An 18,438-nucleotide genomic window follows, 5' to 3' on the forward strand; every position below is an offset into this window, starting at 1 on the left:
TAAGTACCAGTTACGCACTGAGGTCGATCTAATCGACTTAATCCCTTTGTCTATCCTTGTTTGTCACCTCTATGTTTAGCCTCTTGTGGGCAATAAAGAAATAAGATTGTACTTGCAAACTATTTGGTTAACCTGGAACCATAGTGTTGTTGCCAAGCAACGCTCTTAACCATCCATGTAATTTTTGGGTTGACCAATACCTCTTGAGTTGAATTAGATTGGGGTGGGTGGGGGTCCAGAATCCAGTTGTGCATGTACATTTGTCTTGCTTTTGTGTTTGCACCACTATAAAATGCAGTGTAGCTGTTCATGCTGAAGGTGGTGCTCCAGCATGGCTGCAGTCTATTGACTGATGCAAAAATGTTGAAAGAGTAGTCTGAAGTGGGAGAGTAATTCCTGCGACTTATGCAAGACCTACAAGACTTATTGGAAAAATGAAGATATCTTTGGATTTGGAATGCTTGCAGGAGAGTGCACTGTGCTAAAAGCCATTCTACAATGTAATGGTGGCAGTGGTGGTAGTAAACTGTGCATTAGTTTAAGTCTTACACCCAAGAAACTTGGCCTCAATGTTTGCAATAGATTGTATGGTGCTAAAGGTACCCAATGACCTGGTGGTGGTGGTGGTGGTGGTGTTGAGCTGGGTATTGGATTAGGTCTTACACTGCAGAACAAACACAATCTATCCGAACAGGTTCCCATAACATTTCTGTTTCCTGTTTCTTTGGTAAGGCTTGGGGTGGTACAAGACTATGGTAAAAGACACAGAAGGTACTACAGAATAGGACTGAACTGAGAACCACTACATTGCAAAACAAATTTTGTCAGTACTTAGTCACTTCTAACCATAATGGAATAGATATGGATGTGGAGTTGTTAAGCATAGGAGTGGCTGTGTGGTAAGTAGCTTGCTTACCAACCACATGGTTTTGGGTTCAGTCCCACTGCATGGCACCTTGGGCAAGTGTCTTCTACTATATCCTCGGGCTGACTAAAGCCTTGTGAGTGGACTTGTAGACGGAAACTGAAAGAAGCCCGTCGTATATATGTATATGTATCTATGTGTGTGTCTGTGTCCCCCCCCCCCCCCAACATCGCTTGACAACTGATGCTGGTGTGTTTACATAGCCGTAACTTAGCGGTTCGGCAAAAGAGACCGATAGAATAAGTACTAGGTTTACAAAGAATAAGTCCGGGGGTCGATTTGCTCGACTATAAAGGCGATGCTCCAGCATGGCCACAGTCAAATGACTGTAACACGTTAAAGAGTAAAGTAAGCAGCAACTGAGGGAATCATTTGAGATAGCTGTAGGCTTTGGTCTATGGGATGTGAGGACTTGTCTTGGTTTTACTCTGTTCCTACTCCTGTCTGTTTTACTTTCGTCAGTCAAGCAGATTTATGTTACATGCCTGTCTGAAGAGCAGATGGTACAGCAGATTGGTTATGAGTCTTTCTAAATTTCAGCTATTTTAAGTCTTGGAATTTTTATTTATTTATTTATTCGTTTTTCATTTCAGAAATCTGAATTTGAGCAATTCATGCAGCAGCTGTCTAAAGGATTAACAGCACAACTGTCTTCACTCTCAGCACTTGTCACTGACCACGTTAACTGGCAGCAGGACCAGACTCAACAGATGCAACAGAATATCGAAGAATCCAATTCCTGTAATTCGAATCTTGAAAAAGTAAGTGATACCATGTTAGTTTATACATTATTCTCAGTCTTGGATATTATTTTCCAATAGGTGACATTTGTTTCAATTAATTTTTTAAATAATGAAGAATTTAGTGAAATAGATTTGTCTTTATTATTCGAATGTTTTGAATTTAAATCAACGCATTTCCACGGTTAGCACAGGGCCTGAAATTTTGTGGGAGGTGTTAGTTGATTTGCATTGACTCCTGTATGCTACTGGTACTTATTTCATTGACCCTGAAAGGAGGAACGGCAATGTTGACCTTGGTGGAATTTGAACTTAGAATATAGATGGATGAAATGCCACAAACATTTTCTTTGACATGGTAATGGTTCTGCCAAGCTGTTGCCTTAACCCTTTCATTACCAACCCAGCTGAAACCACCTCTGGCTCTTTTTAGTACAAATGTCTTGTATTCGTAAGTTTTGAATTATAATCGTCACAATTTATGTTCCTAACACCAGCTTAATGATAACCAAGTTATTTTACTAAATACTTTGTTGTATTTAAAATAATTGAAAGAAACACAGAGCATCCCGAAATAAATATGGTACCAAAAGTGTTAATAATGGTAATAATAACTTTTTTTAAATTGTAGCTGTTATAGATGATATTTATAAGAGGAGGCAGTTGAGGTAGCCAAGATAATAGTGCCCCAGATATTTAGTTGGATGTATACTCTTCCACTGAGATACTGTTGTTTTAAAATACTTGATTATGCCATGACTTAAAAATTTCCATTATCTTTTATTCCTAGTACTTAACTCAGGCAATGGATTGTATCAAGTTGGCACAGAAAGAACGAGAGAATTCTTCAGGTGTGAATGAAAGAGTAAGTATTGATATTTTCTTTGTATATTTTACTTCTTTCGGAATTAAAACAAAAAAAAAAAATTTGTATTTTCATTTGTACATGCATCCTACATGTGTGTTTGTCTGTGTCTCTCATTTTAATAAATAATCCTCGAATGATAAACGTGTTTTGTATTTCTTATTACAGATTGGCAAGCTAGTCACTGCTCAGAAGGAGAACAAGAAGTTCGAGAATCTACAAAGGTAAGGATCAAATTTTTCTTTGATTATTCCTAAAATAAAAGGTTGACTACCTGAAATTGGGCTTTGTGCCTTGATGATAGAATTATTTGCCAAACCAGATTAGTTCTTTTTCTATGTCATATTTTTGTTAAACTAGGTCAGGTTTTTGTTAGAATTTTAACATTTATTTCACTTAAGGCAGCATGCTATCAGAATCGTTAGCATGTCGGGCAAAATGCTTCTTAGCATTTTGTCCATCTTTATGTTCTAAGTTCAAATTTCACTGAGGTCAACTTTGCCTTTCATCTTTTCAAAGTCAACAAAATATGTACCACTTAAGCAATAGGGTCAATGTTACCGCCCCCAGAATTCCTGGCCTTGTGGCAAAATTTTAAACCAATATTTATTTCACTTATTTGCCATTACGTAGTTGACTTTTGATCCTTCTGGACTATATTACTAATGAATACACTTGTTGTCATCTTTAATGTCAACTTTTCCATGCTTGTCTGCATGCAACACACACACGACTGGCTTCTTCCAGTTTTTGTCTGTCAAATCCACTCACGAGGTTTTGATTGGCTTGTGGGTATAATAAGGTGCTGCACTGTGAGATGGAGCCTGAAATGAAATGGTTTGGAAGTCAGCCTTTTAACCATAGAAACATGTCAATACCTGTTTCTGTGTGTTTAAATTTGACATAATTATGTATTTGGGGAAAATTTGTAAAAAGGTAATTAAAATAATTAGTTCTATTTCATCAGTCTAATTATGGGACATAATTTGATAAGGTTCTTAAAATATAACGGAAAGCTTTTAATTTAAATATTGCACCGTTAAAATCAGTTTTTGTATCCTAGAGCTAAATGCATTTGCAGCAAGATTGGTATTAAAAGTCTTACACTCATCCTGTAAATAGTTTTATCATTATCGTCAATGTATTGAGTGATATAAGATGGCAATCTGCCAAAATAGGTAAAGTGTTGAAAAATTCCTGTGGAATTTGCCCCAGCTTGTTATGTCCCGAGTTCAAACCTTGCTGAGGTGAGTATTGCCATTCATCAATCCGGAATCAGTGAAATAAAGTACCTGTCAAATATAAGTGTGTCTAACTAAATGACTAATTGTATCCCTGCAAACTTGCTGCATTTATGTCTAAATTAGAAACCACTGTGATGGAGAAATGCCATGGCCTTGTAAGGTACAATCAGTTAATGGTAGACTGTTATATAATAAAAGCCTATTTTTGAAGTCTGCGTTGTGTTGACAAACTTGCACTTGAAATTCCCACATTTTTAATCACCATAGTTACTATGGTGGCAACACTACTTATGTCATTCATACACACATTATCTCTCTCAATAATAACTTTTCTCTTTTCCTTCTTCCCTCCTATATATGTTATGATGGACAGAAAGATGGAGGCCAGCTTGACTTTTAAACTGTAAGATCATCATCATCAATGATCAGCTGTCTTGATTTATTATTAGGTATTTCAATTGTGAAGCCCCAGCACTCATCAGGTCTTCTGGAATCTTTCTCTGTCACTGTTCAGTTATCTTCTATTGCATGCACTCATTTTCTTAGAAATAATTAAATAAATTAAAACTTTCAGAGAATGTTAATTTGAAATTCTATGCCAATGGCACAGTAATTATTTTTATTTATTATTTCTTTTATAGTGAAATAAAAACAAGCCAGGAATATATTGGCCAACAATCAGATAAGGTTTTGGAACATGCCAAACTTGGAATTGATTCCTGTATTGAAACTGTGCAAAAGGTACTTTCTGACTTTGTTTTTGTAATAATATAGCTCTAAAGATTTTTTTTTGTTTTCAAAGAGAGAGAGAGGGAGAGGCTATTACTTGTTGCCCAGCTCAACACTACCATCACCAGGGTGCATTTAGCACTATCCATTCTGTTGGTGTTTTTGAATTTTAATTAAATTGAAATCCCCTTCACGGCAGTCCTCATTCATAGGTTCAGGCATGGTCATATGGTTGAGAAGCTTGCTTACCAACCATGTGAAATTGGGATCAATCCCACTGTATCACCTTGGGTAATTGTTTTCTACCTTTGTACCCAGACCAACCAAAGCCTTGTGTGTAGATTTGCTAAACAGGAACTAAAAGAAGCACACCATGTGTCTTGTCTTGACATGCTACAGTTGTAAATGAGCAGCCTTGTACATTATTTACATTTGATGGATATTTGTCCTCATCTTGTTTGTTGTTAACACATTTCGGCTGATATACTCTCCAGCCTTCATCAGATTTCTTGGGGAAATTTCGAACCTGGGTTCTCATTCCTAAGGTAGAAAGAATTATTATTTCAGATTCCGCCATGGTCGACTTTGCCTTTCATTCTTTCAGGGTTGATTAAATAAGCACCAGTTATGCACTGGGGTCGATGTAATTGACCTAATCCCTTCTTCCAAATTTGAGGCCTTGTGCTTCCAGCAGAAAGGATTATTATTATTCCTCCGAGGTCGACTTTGCTTTTCATCCTTTTGGGGTCGATAAAGTACCAGTTGCATACTGGCCCCCTACCCCCAAATTTGTGGCCTTGTGTCTCCAGTAGAAATGATTATTATTATTAAAGGCAGTGAGTCAGCAGAATCCTTAGTGTGTAGGACTTGGTAACGTTTCTTCCTGCTCTTTACCATTCTGAGCTCAGATTCTGCCAGTGTCACTTTGTTTTTCATCCTTCCAGGGTTGATAAAATAAATACCAGTCCAAGTGCTGTGGTCAATGAAATCAGCTAAACCACCTCCTAAATTTGCTGGCCTTGTACTAAAATTTGAAACCATTAATATTCTTTTCTACTCTAGGCACAGGGCCTTAACTTTTGTGGGGTTGGGAAGGTGGCCAGTCAATTAGCTCGACCCAAGTACGCAACTGGTACTTAATTTATCGACCCAGAAAGGATGAAAGGTAAAGACTGATGAAATACCGTGAAACCATTAATATTATAGAAATAATACATTTCTAAATCTCCCAGAGATTTATATAGTAGCAGCACGATAAAGTGATAGTATGTTGTCAACTTAATGTAACAGTCACATGAAAGGGAAGAATGCTACTGCTGTTTAGCCCTAGGAAACAGCGTTTCCTGTGTCCTTATGTTTTCAAAGGGGAGATAAGCAATGACTCTGAAACAAGTCTGATGAGCAATGACTCTGAAACTAGTCTCTGGATGCTGGCTTTGCTGGGTAGAGGTGCTTATCTCCCCTTTGAAAACATAAGGACGTAGGAAATGTGTTAAGGCCAACAAGAAACTGTGTTTCCTAGGGCTAAATAGCAGTAGCATTCTTCCCTTTCATGGGACTGTCACATTAAGTTGACAACATAGTACCATTAATATTATCATTACTATTATTACCCTTATCATCATATAAGGGGTGTGAATAACTGATTTTCAAACCATAGCTAACCAAATGCCCTCACAGTATTCACTTGGATTGCTTTACAGTCTAAATATTGCAAATTTAAAAAAAATTTTGATACTAGTTTAACCCTTTTCTTACCATATTTCTGTGAGGAATTTCATAAAATAAATTTTGTTGTTACTGTTTGGAACAAAATAAATATGAAATTTGATGGAAGATTTTTTTCTCCAGATCACTGTAAATATTTGTGTCACATTACATAGGGTGTTCTCGGGTAGATTGGCAGCAAATGTACCCTGGCATGGCCATGAGGTACTGGCTAAATTTATTGATGGAATAAAAGAATTTGTTTCTTCACAGGTTGAAAATGAAGTTGATGATGCTCAACAGAAGTGTACCGCAACAAAAACTGCATTTAACGAGCACTTCCAGAAAGCCACACAGGTTAGACATCTTCTTTTTTTATTGAATTTTCCTCCCTCTTCAGTCCTGTATTCAAATGTAATTACTAAAGTTCCACCTTTGAGGTGACATGTAGTAATTGAAGTGTTTTGTATTGTTGTGAATCAGTCCTTCATTGTAGAGGAAGAGAATAGAGCATATATGTATGTGTGCTGGTATGACTATTATATTAGAATACAGTTTATATATTAAGGTAAATGACAGGTCATCTCTTTTATTTTTATTTCTTTTTTTTCAATCAATGTATATATAAGGTTACATTATTCTAATGTGTCTCTTTTTTTGGTTTTTAAAATGACACTAATTCGGGGCAAGTAAGCTCCCTTGATGCCTTCCTGTTAAGGAACGAGGATCTTTTCGGTTTGAACGGTAGTTTTTAACATAATTTGTAGGTAATTAAAAAATGTTAAACTTCGTATACTGGTAGAATGTGTTTATAAAACATCTTTTTCTCTTGCCTTTATTGAGAAAATTCTATAGTTTGTAAGATATTTGTCGTTTTTTTTCTGCAATTTCAACCAATCAGTGACGTCTATTGAGTTAAAAAGCATTCTGTGCCGTATGAATATGTCCCTCGTTTAAGAAACAGATTGGGTTTATTTACATTTGTGAAGAAAAAAAGATACCCTTCCCCTTAACCCTAACCCTAAAAGAGATTGAAATGCAATAGATCGATTCTAGGGTCATAATTATGGGTGACAATTTCACATGACACCGCTAGAAAAAACTGCCGTTTAAACCGAAAAGATCCAGGAACGATAGCATTTCAGTTGCTATCTCTTGTGACAAGGTGATAGGATATAGAAGGCAAAATGCACTGATGTTAAAACCTGTTTTTTTCTGCAAACTCTTTCTCCTAGAACTTCGATTTTCTATGAAACACTTCTAGTGATGTTCTTATTTTTAGATATGAATATTTTCAAATCCTATGCTTTTAAGCAAAAACCAAAACTCCTTGATACCTGTTTTGTTGCATTTATAAATTGATCTGTTCTATTCACTACTAACAATGTTTCTACTTTCATCCTCTTTTTCCTTCCTAGAACTGGGATAATTGTTTGTCAATTGTTACTGAGAAACTGAATTCTTATCAAACAGACGCTAATACCAGCATAAATATTTTGATAAACCAAACAGAGGTAAGGTGCAATGAATCCACTAAAAACAATGTTTTTGATAAAATTTTGAAAAAATAATCTTGATTCCGATTTCTTGAGAACATATCCTTTCATGACTATATTTCTGTTTGTGATTCAATGAATTTGAAAACTATTTGGGGGGGGATGTAGTAAAATAACTGTGTTTGGAATATAGTTCAACAGAAGATTTTTTACAGAAAATGAAATGAAAAAATTTTAATCTCTGTATGAACAAGCATTTTTTGTAAGATATAGGCAGGTTGATATCAAAAGAATTAAGCCCAAACAATGATTGATTCCATGATGGTTAAATATTCGCATAAGAGTTTTTAAATTTGGAAGATGTTGCTTGGTTAAGATAAGATTAAATCTGATCCCTTGTCAAAGGAATGATCTACAGGATGTGTGTGAAGGTTGCGTACTATAACAAGAAATTAATTTTTAAAAATTTAATTTCGAATCATAGAATATTTAAAATTGAGGAACCAAGAATTTAAAATATAATGAAATAAATTTGTTTGTGGATTGGTTTTTATACCCTAAATCCTTAAATCACCCAAGGAATATTCATTCACAAAATACCTTCAAGAAGTGTAAGGTGATCTGTTAGTAGTTTATTAACTCTTTCAAGTGGACAGACAATTTGAACAATATTCTTTGTGCTAAAATCAAGGTGATCAGTTTTTCCCTTTAATTTTTCAGAGCATATAAATGCAAAAATTTTGCTCTCTAACTCATTTGCTGATTTTAGTCATTGAAATGTGAGCATGTTAGTATATCACTTTTGAGACATTTTAGTCAATTATATCAACTCCAGTAATTTGACCTGCTTTGGAAGTAGAAAAATCCAAGTTGACTTGTGTGTAAACAAATTCCATGGGTATTTTTATTTCATCCTTCAACCAACCTATGGTTGGTCAGAACTCCATCGACAATCCCTTTCCACACTATACAGTCCTGCATTGCTGTGTTTAGATCTCTAATATCCAACCGAGATATAGTATCTGGAAATGTCAGTTTCCTGGAGAAAACACTTCCAGAGGGATACCATAAGAACAGGGATGAGATAACCTCTTTCTCTGCTCAGTAACAGTGGCCAGCAAATTGTAGCCATTTCTTCTTTAGTTTGGGATGCATTTTTATTTCAAACACACATCTGATAGTCATTCATTGAATTTGTCCCTTCTCAATTTTCTTCTCAAGGCTTTGTCTCATCTGAGACTTTGGTAGAAGATACTTATCCAAGTTATTGTGCTGATGGGTGAAGCTCAGAATCCTCCAGTTATAGAACAATTGGCTGGACCTATGGTCATGCAGGCCTCTACTTTATAAATTAGGTTACATGTAAATATAAGAAATATATTGAGCCTTTAATATGAATTCATTTCCTTTATACATTTTAGAAATTAGACTCACTAACTGTGTCTGCCATGGAGAAAGCCACTACTTTAACAGAGAGATCTAATGAGTCAACATCAACACATCTGAACAGTCTACTCGAATGTGGAAAATCTCAGTTTGATAACATGTCACAAGATGTTGAATTATTGAAAGTAAAGTTGACCTCTCAACAAAATGATGTGGATGGTTTCATTGCTGAGTTTGCTCAGGATTTACCTACAGGTATGTTGAACTTATAAAAAATATCATAAATGTACATTTTCTCGTTTTTATGTTGTGTCTTGTGATCCATATAGTTTAGTTAAATAGCCATTGGCCATGAGTGCTTATGTATGATGTAGCTTAACCCTTTAGCATTCAAACTGGCCATATCTAGCTTAAATGGTCTACGTGTTTCATGTTCAAACTAGCTAGATCTGGCCTCTCATACCTACCCAACAATGTCCTAAAAATAAGCAGTTGCATAATGAGAGTCTCAGAGGTGCAAGATGATGCATGATTAATTCAAAACAATGTGAATAAATAAGCAGTACATTTGACAGAATAATCTAAATGCTAAAGGGTTAACATGGAATGGAATTTTGAGACTTGGCCATCACATATACACCTTTTACTCAAAACATACTCTTTGGTACAAATGTGAACAATGAATTAAAAAGCTGTTTGTTAACCAGTGACAGTTACAAAGTACTGTTGACAACCTACATACTTCTTCGGGATTCTAAACGTTTGTGTATTTTTAAAAAATTTCTTTTCTCTCAGGTGAAACACCAAAACGTCGTCAGTTTAGTTATCCAAATGATTTACCTCAAACTGAAGATCATGATGAATTAATTACACAATACAGGAAGAGCAGGAAAGATCAGTTTTTGGTAGAAAGAAACAGTGTGGAAAGCACACCTGTAAAAGCTTCACAGGTAGGTGTTTTTTTATTCATTTCTAATTAAATGTAATATAGGTGCAGGCATAGCGGTCTGGTTAAGAAGTTTGCTTCCCAACCATGTGGTTCTGGGTTCATTCCCACTGCATGGTTCTTTGGGCAAGTGTTTAGTATTATATCCATGGACTGACCAAATACTTGTGAATGGATTTGGTGCATGGAAACTGTGAAGCTCATTGTGCTTGTGTGTGCTGTAAATGAGTGTCACCGTCATATAAGTGGTGTCCTTTATTTCTTGTCAAAATAAAAACGGATCTTTATCTTTTGACCTACAGACTTAAAAATTAATTTTTTGTAACTAAACACTTTCAAACTTCAGACACTGGTAGAATGTGTCATATAAAGCATATTTTACTCTTAGCATTTTTGAGAAAAACTTATATTTCCGAAGCTATTTCACCTTAAAGTTATTGTATTTTGGTAATTTCAACCAATTAATGACGTGCATTCAGCTGAATAAAATTACTGCCATTGTTTGTCAACAAGAACTTCCGGCGTTGTATTTTTCGTTTGTCACTGTTATTTATGACAGCCCTAACCTTAACCCAAAAACCTTAAAGCTAAAACCAGTACAAACGCATGAACGATGTCATAAATAACAGCGACAAACGAAAAATACACCGCCGATAGTTGTTGTTGACAAACAATGGCAGTAATTTTAGTCAGCTGAATACACGTCATTGATTGGTTGAAATTACCGAAATCGGCCTACTTTGACGTGAAATTATTTTGTAAATATAAGTTTTTCTCAAAAATGCTAAGAGTAAAACATGTTTTATATGACACATTCTACCAGTGTCCGAATTTTGAAAGTGTTTAGTTACAAAAAATTATTTTAAAAATCTGTACGTCAAAAGGTAAAGATCCAAAAAAACTGTTAGGCCTAAAACTATTACCTTGCTTGGAAACAGCTGAGTGTAGGCAACAAGAAGGCCATCCAGGTGTTGATCTGCTTCACCAAATTCCATCTGATGCATGCAAGCAAGGAAAAGTGCATGTTAAAATGATAATGATGGATTACTAATCTCTTTCTGGGATTTGGTGAATAAAATTCAAAGTATCTTCTATTTAATACATAGTCTGAGCTTGTGTTAATGTTTTGCTGATAAGGGTCTAATAAGACCGAAACATGACCAGTTTCCACTGTACTACTAAAGGTCATACCTGTTTTACAGTGCAATTTATATCTAATTTCCAGAATTCTCCTTTGCATGCCCTGATCTCATTCAGTATTTGTATACTGCTTTCAACTAAAACTCCATGCAGCAGGTGTCTCAGGGCATTTTCCCTTAGTTATTCTTAAATATCTTTCATAGTTTATCTTATTCTAAGGATTATGCAGTCCTATCAGACCTTAAAGGACCCTATACATGAATGTGGAACATATATTTCGTTTATGAGCCTTACAGAAATACTAATGATTCAAATCAAAAGGATGTTTTCCATAGAAATATTTAATATGAAATCTTAAGTATTTCAGCAAAACTCCAGTAAGATTAAAATTTGAGTGTGTATGCATGTTTAGTATCATTGCTCTATGTGACAAAAGAATGCCACACATACACACACATCTTTTATATTTTCATGAATCACTTATCATCATCATCGTCGTTTATCGTCTGTTTTCCATGCTAGCATGGGTTTGATAGTTCGACCGGGGTCTAGGAAGCCAGGAGGCTGCACCAGGCTCCAGTCTGATCTAGGTGCTTTTCACATGCCAGCATGGAAAACCGACATTAAGTGATGATGATGATGATGATCAGGCACTGGTGCTTTTGGAGTCAATTTTAAGCCATATTTGGTCATATGGTAAAATAATAAATTCTCTCCAAGAAGTTTTTAAATTTCAGTTAGGAACTGTTATCGTAAAAATAAAAAACATGATTGTGATGATAAACTGTATGCTTAGCTCCCTTAAGGGAACTAATTGTTAATTTAGTTGAGGATGAGAATTGGTACAAATGTGATGAGAGAAAAACTTTGTAAGAGGAATGAGACGTTGCGTTCAAAAAAGAAGACTACACTGGACATATGAACATGTGAAGTGTACAGATGGGGACAGCAGTATAAAGAATTGCTGTAAGCTTAATGTGTCTGATACCTGTTGTAGATGTAGACCCAGGAAGACATGGGTTGAAGTGGTGAAAGCTAACCTCGGGATCTCTGGTAATATGAGGTTCTGCAAAAGACTTACCCTCCTCAGCAAAATAGGGAGTTCTGGAAGAGCCGTGCTTTTGGTTCTTCACCCGTTACAGTAACCCCACCTCCCACTTCGTGCATCATGCCTGCCTCTTCCCTCTCCTCCAAGCTCCACAGATTACCCAACCAGACGATATTTTGCTTCCCCACCCCCATCCCTCATGACTATCCTCTTTACTATTCCTGCTGCTCACTGCATCCCTCTATCTTGCCCGGCTCCTGGTTCTTGTTTCATCCACTCTTCAGCCCTACCCAACTCTGGCACTTTGTCTCCCCACCCCTCATTCACCTTCCCATACCATCTTGCAAACTACCCACCCATCTACACACTTCCACTCAGTTTGTGCCTTGTGCTGCCACCTGTGCACCTTATTACCATTGTCTATGTCTTGCAGTTTTTACTGATCATTTTCTCTCCCCACCCTATTTCCTCCCTGTTAGATGTAACTGCACAGACCCTTCTGCAAGAAACTGCTCAGCCTCCCCTCCCTCATAATACCCTTGTCCTCTAACATGAACCCCACCTCCTCCAACTCTTCCAGGGCTCTTGTGAGCTGCAGGGTAACATCAATAATGCAGATTGTTCAAAAAGAGAGCCCCCGGTTCATACTGTAAAAGCAGTTGGTATTAGGAAGGGATCCAGCTGTAAAAACCTTGCCTAAGCAAAAATTGGCGAGTGAGGTCGATTTGTGTTTTAATGTCAGCCTCACCTTGACCTGTAGCTGTAATGATGGCGCCAAGGTATTTGAAACTCTCAACCTCTTCAAGAATATCACCATTGAAGATAATGGGTGTTTTGTCTGGTGAGGCAAAACCGGCTGTGAGGATTTTGGTCGTCGAGGCATTGACTGTCATACCAATCTGCGATGCAACACGCTGGAGCTCATTGATAGCAAACTGGACATCAGCAAATGTTTCGCCAAGTAGCGCAATATCATCTGCGTAGTCTAGATCCTTGACGGAAAAGTTGTGACCAACTGTGATACCGGGTAACTCCCTTAATGCATTTGTGGTGATCCAGTCGATGGCGTAATTGAAAAGAGTTGGCGAAAGAACACATCCTTGCTGAACGCCAGACCGTATTTTGAAGGGTTCCGATAATTCACCATACACGCGTACGCGGGATCTTGTTGAGCTGTAATAAGCTTTGATAAGATTGCGAAGTTTAGGTGGGATACCATCTGCCTGCATGACCTTCCAGAGGGTGTCACGATCGACGGAGTCGAATGCAGCAGCAAAATCAACAAAGCAGATGACTGTTTTTGGCTGAAAGCACCAACGGTGTTCGAGGATTCGTCTTAGGGTGAAGATTTGATCGGTGCAGCCTCGATTTGGACGGAAACCACATTAGTTTGGTCTTGTTCTAGAGTCACGTTCTGATTGGAATCGTCTCAGAAGAATAGATGCAAATATTTTGGCAGAAACGTCAATCAGACTGAAGCCACGATAGTTGCTGCAGCAGCGTTTATCACCTTTCTTAGAGAAAGGTACCAGTATTGCGTCGCTCCAGTCTTGGGGGAGGGTTTCCGTATCCCAAACCCGGGTGATAACTTGGTGAATCATGGGTCCCAGTATATTTGCACTATGCTTGAGGATCTCGGCAGGAATGTTATCTCTGCCGGCAGCTTTGTTATTTTTGAGCTTTCTGATAACAGCGAGGACCTCTTCAAGCGAAAGCGATGTGTTGGATAACGAAAAACCTGGCTGGATGACAGTCAAGGCTGATCTGGAACCCAACCTAAGCCCCCACATCTATGGCGTTTGCCGCTGGAATAAGGAGTGGTTGGAGATCACGCGGTCGTTAGCCTCAAATTGCCAGGCCTGGTCGGCGTTTGTGAGAGATGCAGCACTGAGGATGAATGAAGCCGGCTCAACCCACCCCGGGTGAATGCTGTCAAGTCAAATCAAGTCTAAGCAAAAATTGGAACTCAATGCAGTCCTTGTATGTACTGGATCCTGTCAAACTGTGCAACCTGGACATGGAACATGGGCATTAAAAGGTGATGGTAATGATTGGTCTCATGAAACACACTGGTCAGAATGTTTTTGCCTGGAGGCCACGTTGGGGTGTGTGTGCAGGAGAGTGATATTTTGAAGATTATCTCTAGAGATCCTTAATAATAATAATAACGAGCACTCAAGAGAGCACAGGCCTCCACCAAGGCAACACCAACGTCCCCTCAGCGATTAGTCAGAGATGATTTTTAAGATGAGAATATCTTAAATAAATTTGACTGCTCTCAAAAACGAGAATGCTAAAAATGAACCCGGCTGCTCTCAAAAAGTAATCCTTGTCTGGTACCGGATCGATTCCAAAATCTAATCAGTTTGTGCCAGTTACGAGGCCAAACATTCCTGAAAGCTTCATCTGAATCCATCCAGAGGTTCTTGAGATATCTTGTCCACGGACAAACAAACAAACACGACTGAAAACAATACCTCTGCCTTCGCTAAGGCAGAGGTGACAAGCTAAGTATGGTTGCCTTAGTTGATGGTATTATGTAGTATAGCAATACATTGTTGTGTGATAGCCGAATGTGTATTTTGGTGTCTGGCAGTTTGTACGAAAAAGCATTTGCCAAATTATAGCTTTGTTAAAGTGAGTTTATACTGCTTGCTTACTTGTGCTGTGTAGTGCAGTGTGTATGAGAGCACCTGAATGCGTAGATTAAATAGTAGTCTGTGCAAGAGGTGTCAATGAACCTTTTGTCATATTTCTGTTTTACGGCTTTCCACCAGGTCAATATTGATGCGGAGAATTCTGACAATGCTAGTGAAGCTAGCTTCAGCTCGACCAATTCCGATATCAGCAAAGTATGTGAGACATTGCTGTTTATTATTATTATTATTATTATTATTATTATTATTATTATTTTCCATTCTGCTTTTTACTGCTTCTGTTTCATCATATTCATACACTTACAGATTGATTCACACCACATCTTGCTTTCTATTACGTTCCACTTGCCTCCCTTAACTCTTCCTCTCATTAGACTTTAATTGTTTCTCTTGTCATTTAACCTACGGTCTGTTCGATGAAGACTCACCTGAGCTAAAGGTCACCTACCTGTGACTACTAATGCTGTCTCTTATTTCAAACAGTGTATTTAGGACTACATTATCCTGTGTATCTTCACGTTTTTTTTATGACAGTATATTTTATGACAGGCCGACTGGCCTCCGTGCTGTGGGCGCGTAACAAACACCATCCGATCGTGGCCGTTCGCCAGCCTCATCTGGCACCTGTGTCGGTGGCACATAAAAACACCATCCGAAGACCCGGCAAGACTAGTCAGGCCATAACCTGTGGCCCCTACCTGGGACGTAGTCAGTCCACCTGTGCATACCTTCCTTCTTGTGACACTTGTGAAGATCTGTTGAGGCAAGTGAAAATCAAATCAAAACAAATCAAAATAGATGAACATCAATGGAATTTGTATCTTTGTGGCACGTGGCACACAAGAAAACCATCCGAACGTGGCTGTAGCCAGTACCGCATCGACTGGCCTCCGTGCTGTGGGCACGTAACAAACACCATCCGATCGTGGCTGTTTGCCAGCCTCATCTGGCACCTGTGTCGGTGGCACATAAAAACACCATCCGAGCGTGGCCGTCTGCCAGCCTCGTCTGGCACCTGTGTCGGTGGCACATAAAAAACACCATCCGAGCGTGGCCGTTTGCCAGCCTCGTCTGGCACCTGTGTCGATGGCACATAAAATCACCCACTACACTCTCGGAGTGGTTGGCGTTAGGAAGGGCATCCAGCTGTAGAAACACTGCCAGATCTGACTGGACTGGTGCAGCTTTCGGGCTCCCCAGACCCCAGTTGAACCGTCCAACCCATGCTAGCATGGAAAGCGGACGTTAAATGATGATGATGATGATGATGATATTCTTTGATGGCAACTCATGTGGCATTTCTAGTCTGGCAACTACGGAGAGGCTCATAGCACTGGAAATGGTGGTGGGTCAAGATACCCTATGTGCATTGCATAAATGTAATTAAATTGTTGCCAAATTGATTTGGTACTCCCTGGAGAGGAGGTGAATATCTCTCCTGGATAGGGCATAGGTCGATTGCAGGTTGATTTTCCTGTCGTATGAATTGAACTTGGTTCTGCAATAAGCTAGTATAAAACACTTGTGTCAATTCAATGATTGCCTCTGCTTAAAATGGAGTGCTTCATTGAGCTAGTTTTAACAAAGCTAGCTCAGTGAAGGACTCACATGAAGCTAAATGAGCTGGATGTGTCCAAATTCCTGACCTTGGCAATAGTGTTCAGTATTGGTGAACAGGATCACATCATGAGCTGATATTCCTTACTTGACAGTCCAGCAGTTCAGCATTGCAGTAAAACATAATTTGAACTTCTTGTATTGATTATGAAGGGCATTAGTGGAGTACACAAACGGTCGCATTGGTTAAGGTGCTGAATTACTGACCGTGCACAGACTGTTAAAAGAAAAAAAAACTCAACCGAGTATGCAAATGCTCAAATATGTACCCACCTCTCTACTTGCTCTTGAAAAAAATATGTAAAGCCGAGACCATAAGTTTTTTGTATTTAAACTGGCCATATTTGGCCAAAATATTAAATTGGCCATGTCTGGCCTTTCACACCAACTTTACAATATCATTCTAAAAATTAAGTTGCATCATCAAAATCTTGAAGCTGCAAGATGATGCATAATTAACTCAAAGCAGTGTGAATAAATAAGCATTTGACAGGGAAATCTGAATGCTAAAGGGTTAAACTAGTAAAAAGTAATCCTTGTTGGTTGATACCTACTAGGGTAGTGCAGCTTCTTAATGGGCAGTATCAGACCTTTAATTGGATTAAGGTGAGTGAGATCAGTAACAGTTTCAATGACTACATCAGGAAATCACCATTTTGAAATTTGTAATTATACATTGATACTGTACCAGCTCTGTAATATTATTAGACTTCTCAGCAACTAGTGGAGTTGCAACCCTCATGCAGTACTGCACCCTCAATCAGTTATGGGTCTTGTCTTGCAGATGAATTGGTGACCTCACTAGTGTTGGTGTCATGCAAAAAAAGCACCCAGTATACTCTGTAAAGGGCTTTCAGTTGTAGGAAGCCTACCAATGCAGTCATTAGATGTCAACACTCTTCTGGCTCATTGGATCCTGTCAAACCATCCAACCTACATCAGTTATGAAGACGGACATTAACCCTTTTGTTACCAACCCAGCTGAAACCAGCTCTGGCTCTGTAGTACAAATGTCATATTTTCATAAGTTTTGAATTAAAATCTACCACCAAACCTTCGTCACAATTTATGTTCCTAACACTAGCTTAATGATAACTAAGTTATTTTACTAAATTCTTTATTATATCGTAAATAATTGAAGGAAACATAGAGCATCTCAGCAGAAAAATGGTAACAAACCAGTTAAAATATAAAACAGAGAAACAATTCTTAACCCTTTTGATACCAACCTGGCTGAAACTGCCTCTGGCTCTGTAGTACAAATGTCGTTTCCATAAGTTTGGAATTAAAATCTTCCATCAAACCTTAGTCACAATTTATGTTCCTAACACTAGCTTAATGATAACTAAATTATTTTACTAAATTCTTAGTCATATTTAAAATAACTGAGAGAAAAACAGAGCTTCTCAAAATAAATATGGTAACAAAAGGGTTAAATTTCAATGGAATATCCCGGAATCCTTTTTTCTTTTCTATTTCATTTGCTTTTTGCACATTCATTTGTTTCAGGTTTCATGTAATTTTGTTTTTGTTGTTCAGTTATATGTTTGTTTAGTTTTTTTGGTTTTTTTACTCTTAACTTTTTCTTTCCAACACCTGCTTTCATCAAATCAAACAGTTCACCAATTTATATACCCCAAGTCTTTCTCTTTTTTATTTTTCCATTTTTCTCTATTTCCATTTGAGCATTGCTGGTGGTGGTGTTGGTGGTATTGGGTTGTAAAACACAATTGATGGTAACCTCTTTGTGTGTGTGTGTGTGTTTGTGTCATATATATATATATATATATATATATGTGTGTGTGTGTTGAAAAATATCATTATAGGTATAAATATACCATAAACTATTATAGAAAAACGGAGGAGAAAAAGATGTTCAATCAAAATTAGATTTAATACAAAATAGGATTTAAATGTAATTTTGATTGAACATCTTTT

General features: G+C 37.7%; 1 protein-coding gene across 2 annotated transcripts in view; it reads left to right on the forward strand.

Annotated features, from left to right (window-relative positions):
• Nucleotides 1–18,438, forward strand: part of LOC115219111 (kinesin-like protein KIF11-B) — a 49,803-nt gene that overhangs the window by 29,252 nt on the left and 2,113 nt on the right. Inside the window, exons 17-25 of one of the 2 annotated variants that reach the window (XM_029789185.2) lie at nucleotides 1,519–1,686; nucleotides 2,456–2,530; nucleotides 2,699–2,754; nucleotides 4,416–4,515; nucleotides 6,484–6,567; nucleotides 7,629–7,724; nucleotides 9,128–9,347; nucleotides 9,888–10,042; nucleotides 15,004–15,078. In XM_029789185.2, coding sequence (XP_029645045.1) covers nucleotides 1,519–1,686; nucleotides 2,456–2,530; nucleotides 2,699–2,754; nucleotides 4,416–4,515; nucleotides 6,484–6,567; nucleotides 7,629–7,724; nucleotides 9,128–9,347; nucleotides 9,888–10,042; nucleotides 15,004–15,078 — 1,029 coding nt within the window. The remainder of the gene's footprint in view (nucleotides 1–1,518; nucleotides 1,687–2,455; nucleotides 2,531–2,698; nucleotides 2,755–4,415; nucleotides 4,516–6,483; nucleotides 6,568–7,628; nucleotides 7,725–9,127; nucleotides 9,348–9,887; nucleotides 10,043–15,003; nucleotides 15,079–18,438) is intronic. The other variant, XM_029789186.2, reaches the window with a different exon arrangement.

This window comes from Octopus sinensis, linkage group LG14 (assembly GCF_006345805.1).
Source record: "Octopus sinensis linkage group LG14, ASM634580v1, whole genome shotgun sequence".
Lineage (NCBI taxonomy): Eukaryota > Metazoa > Mollusca > Cephalopoda > Octopoda > Octopodidae > Octopus > Octopus sinensis.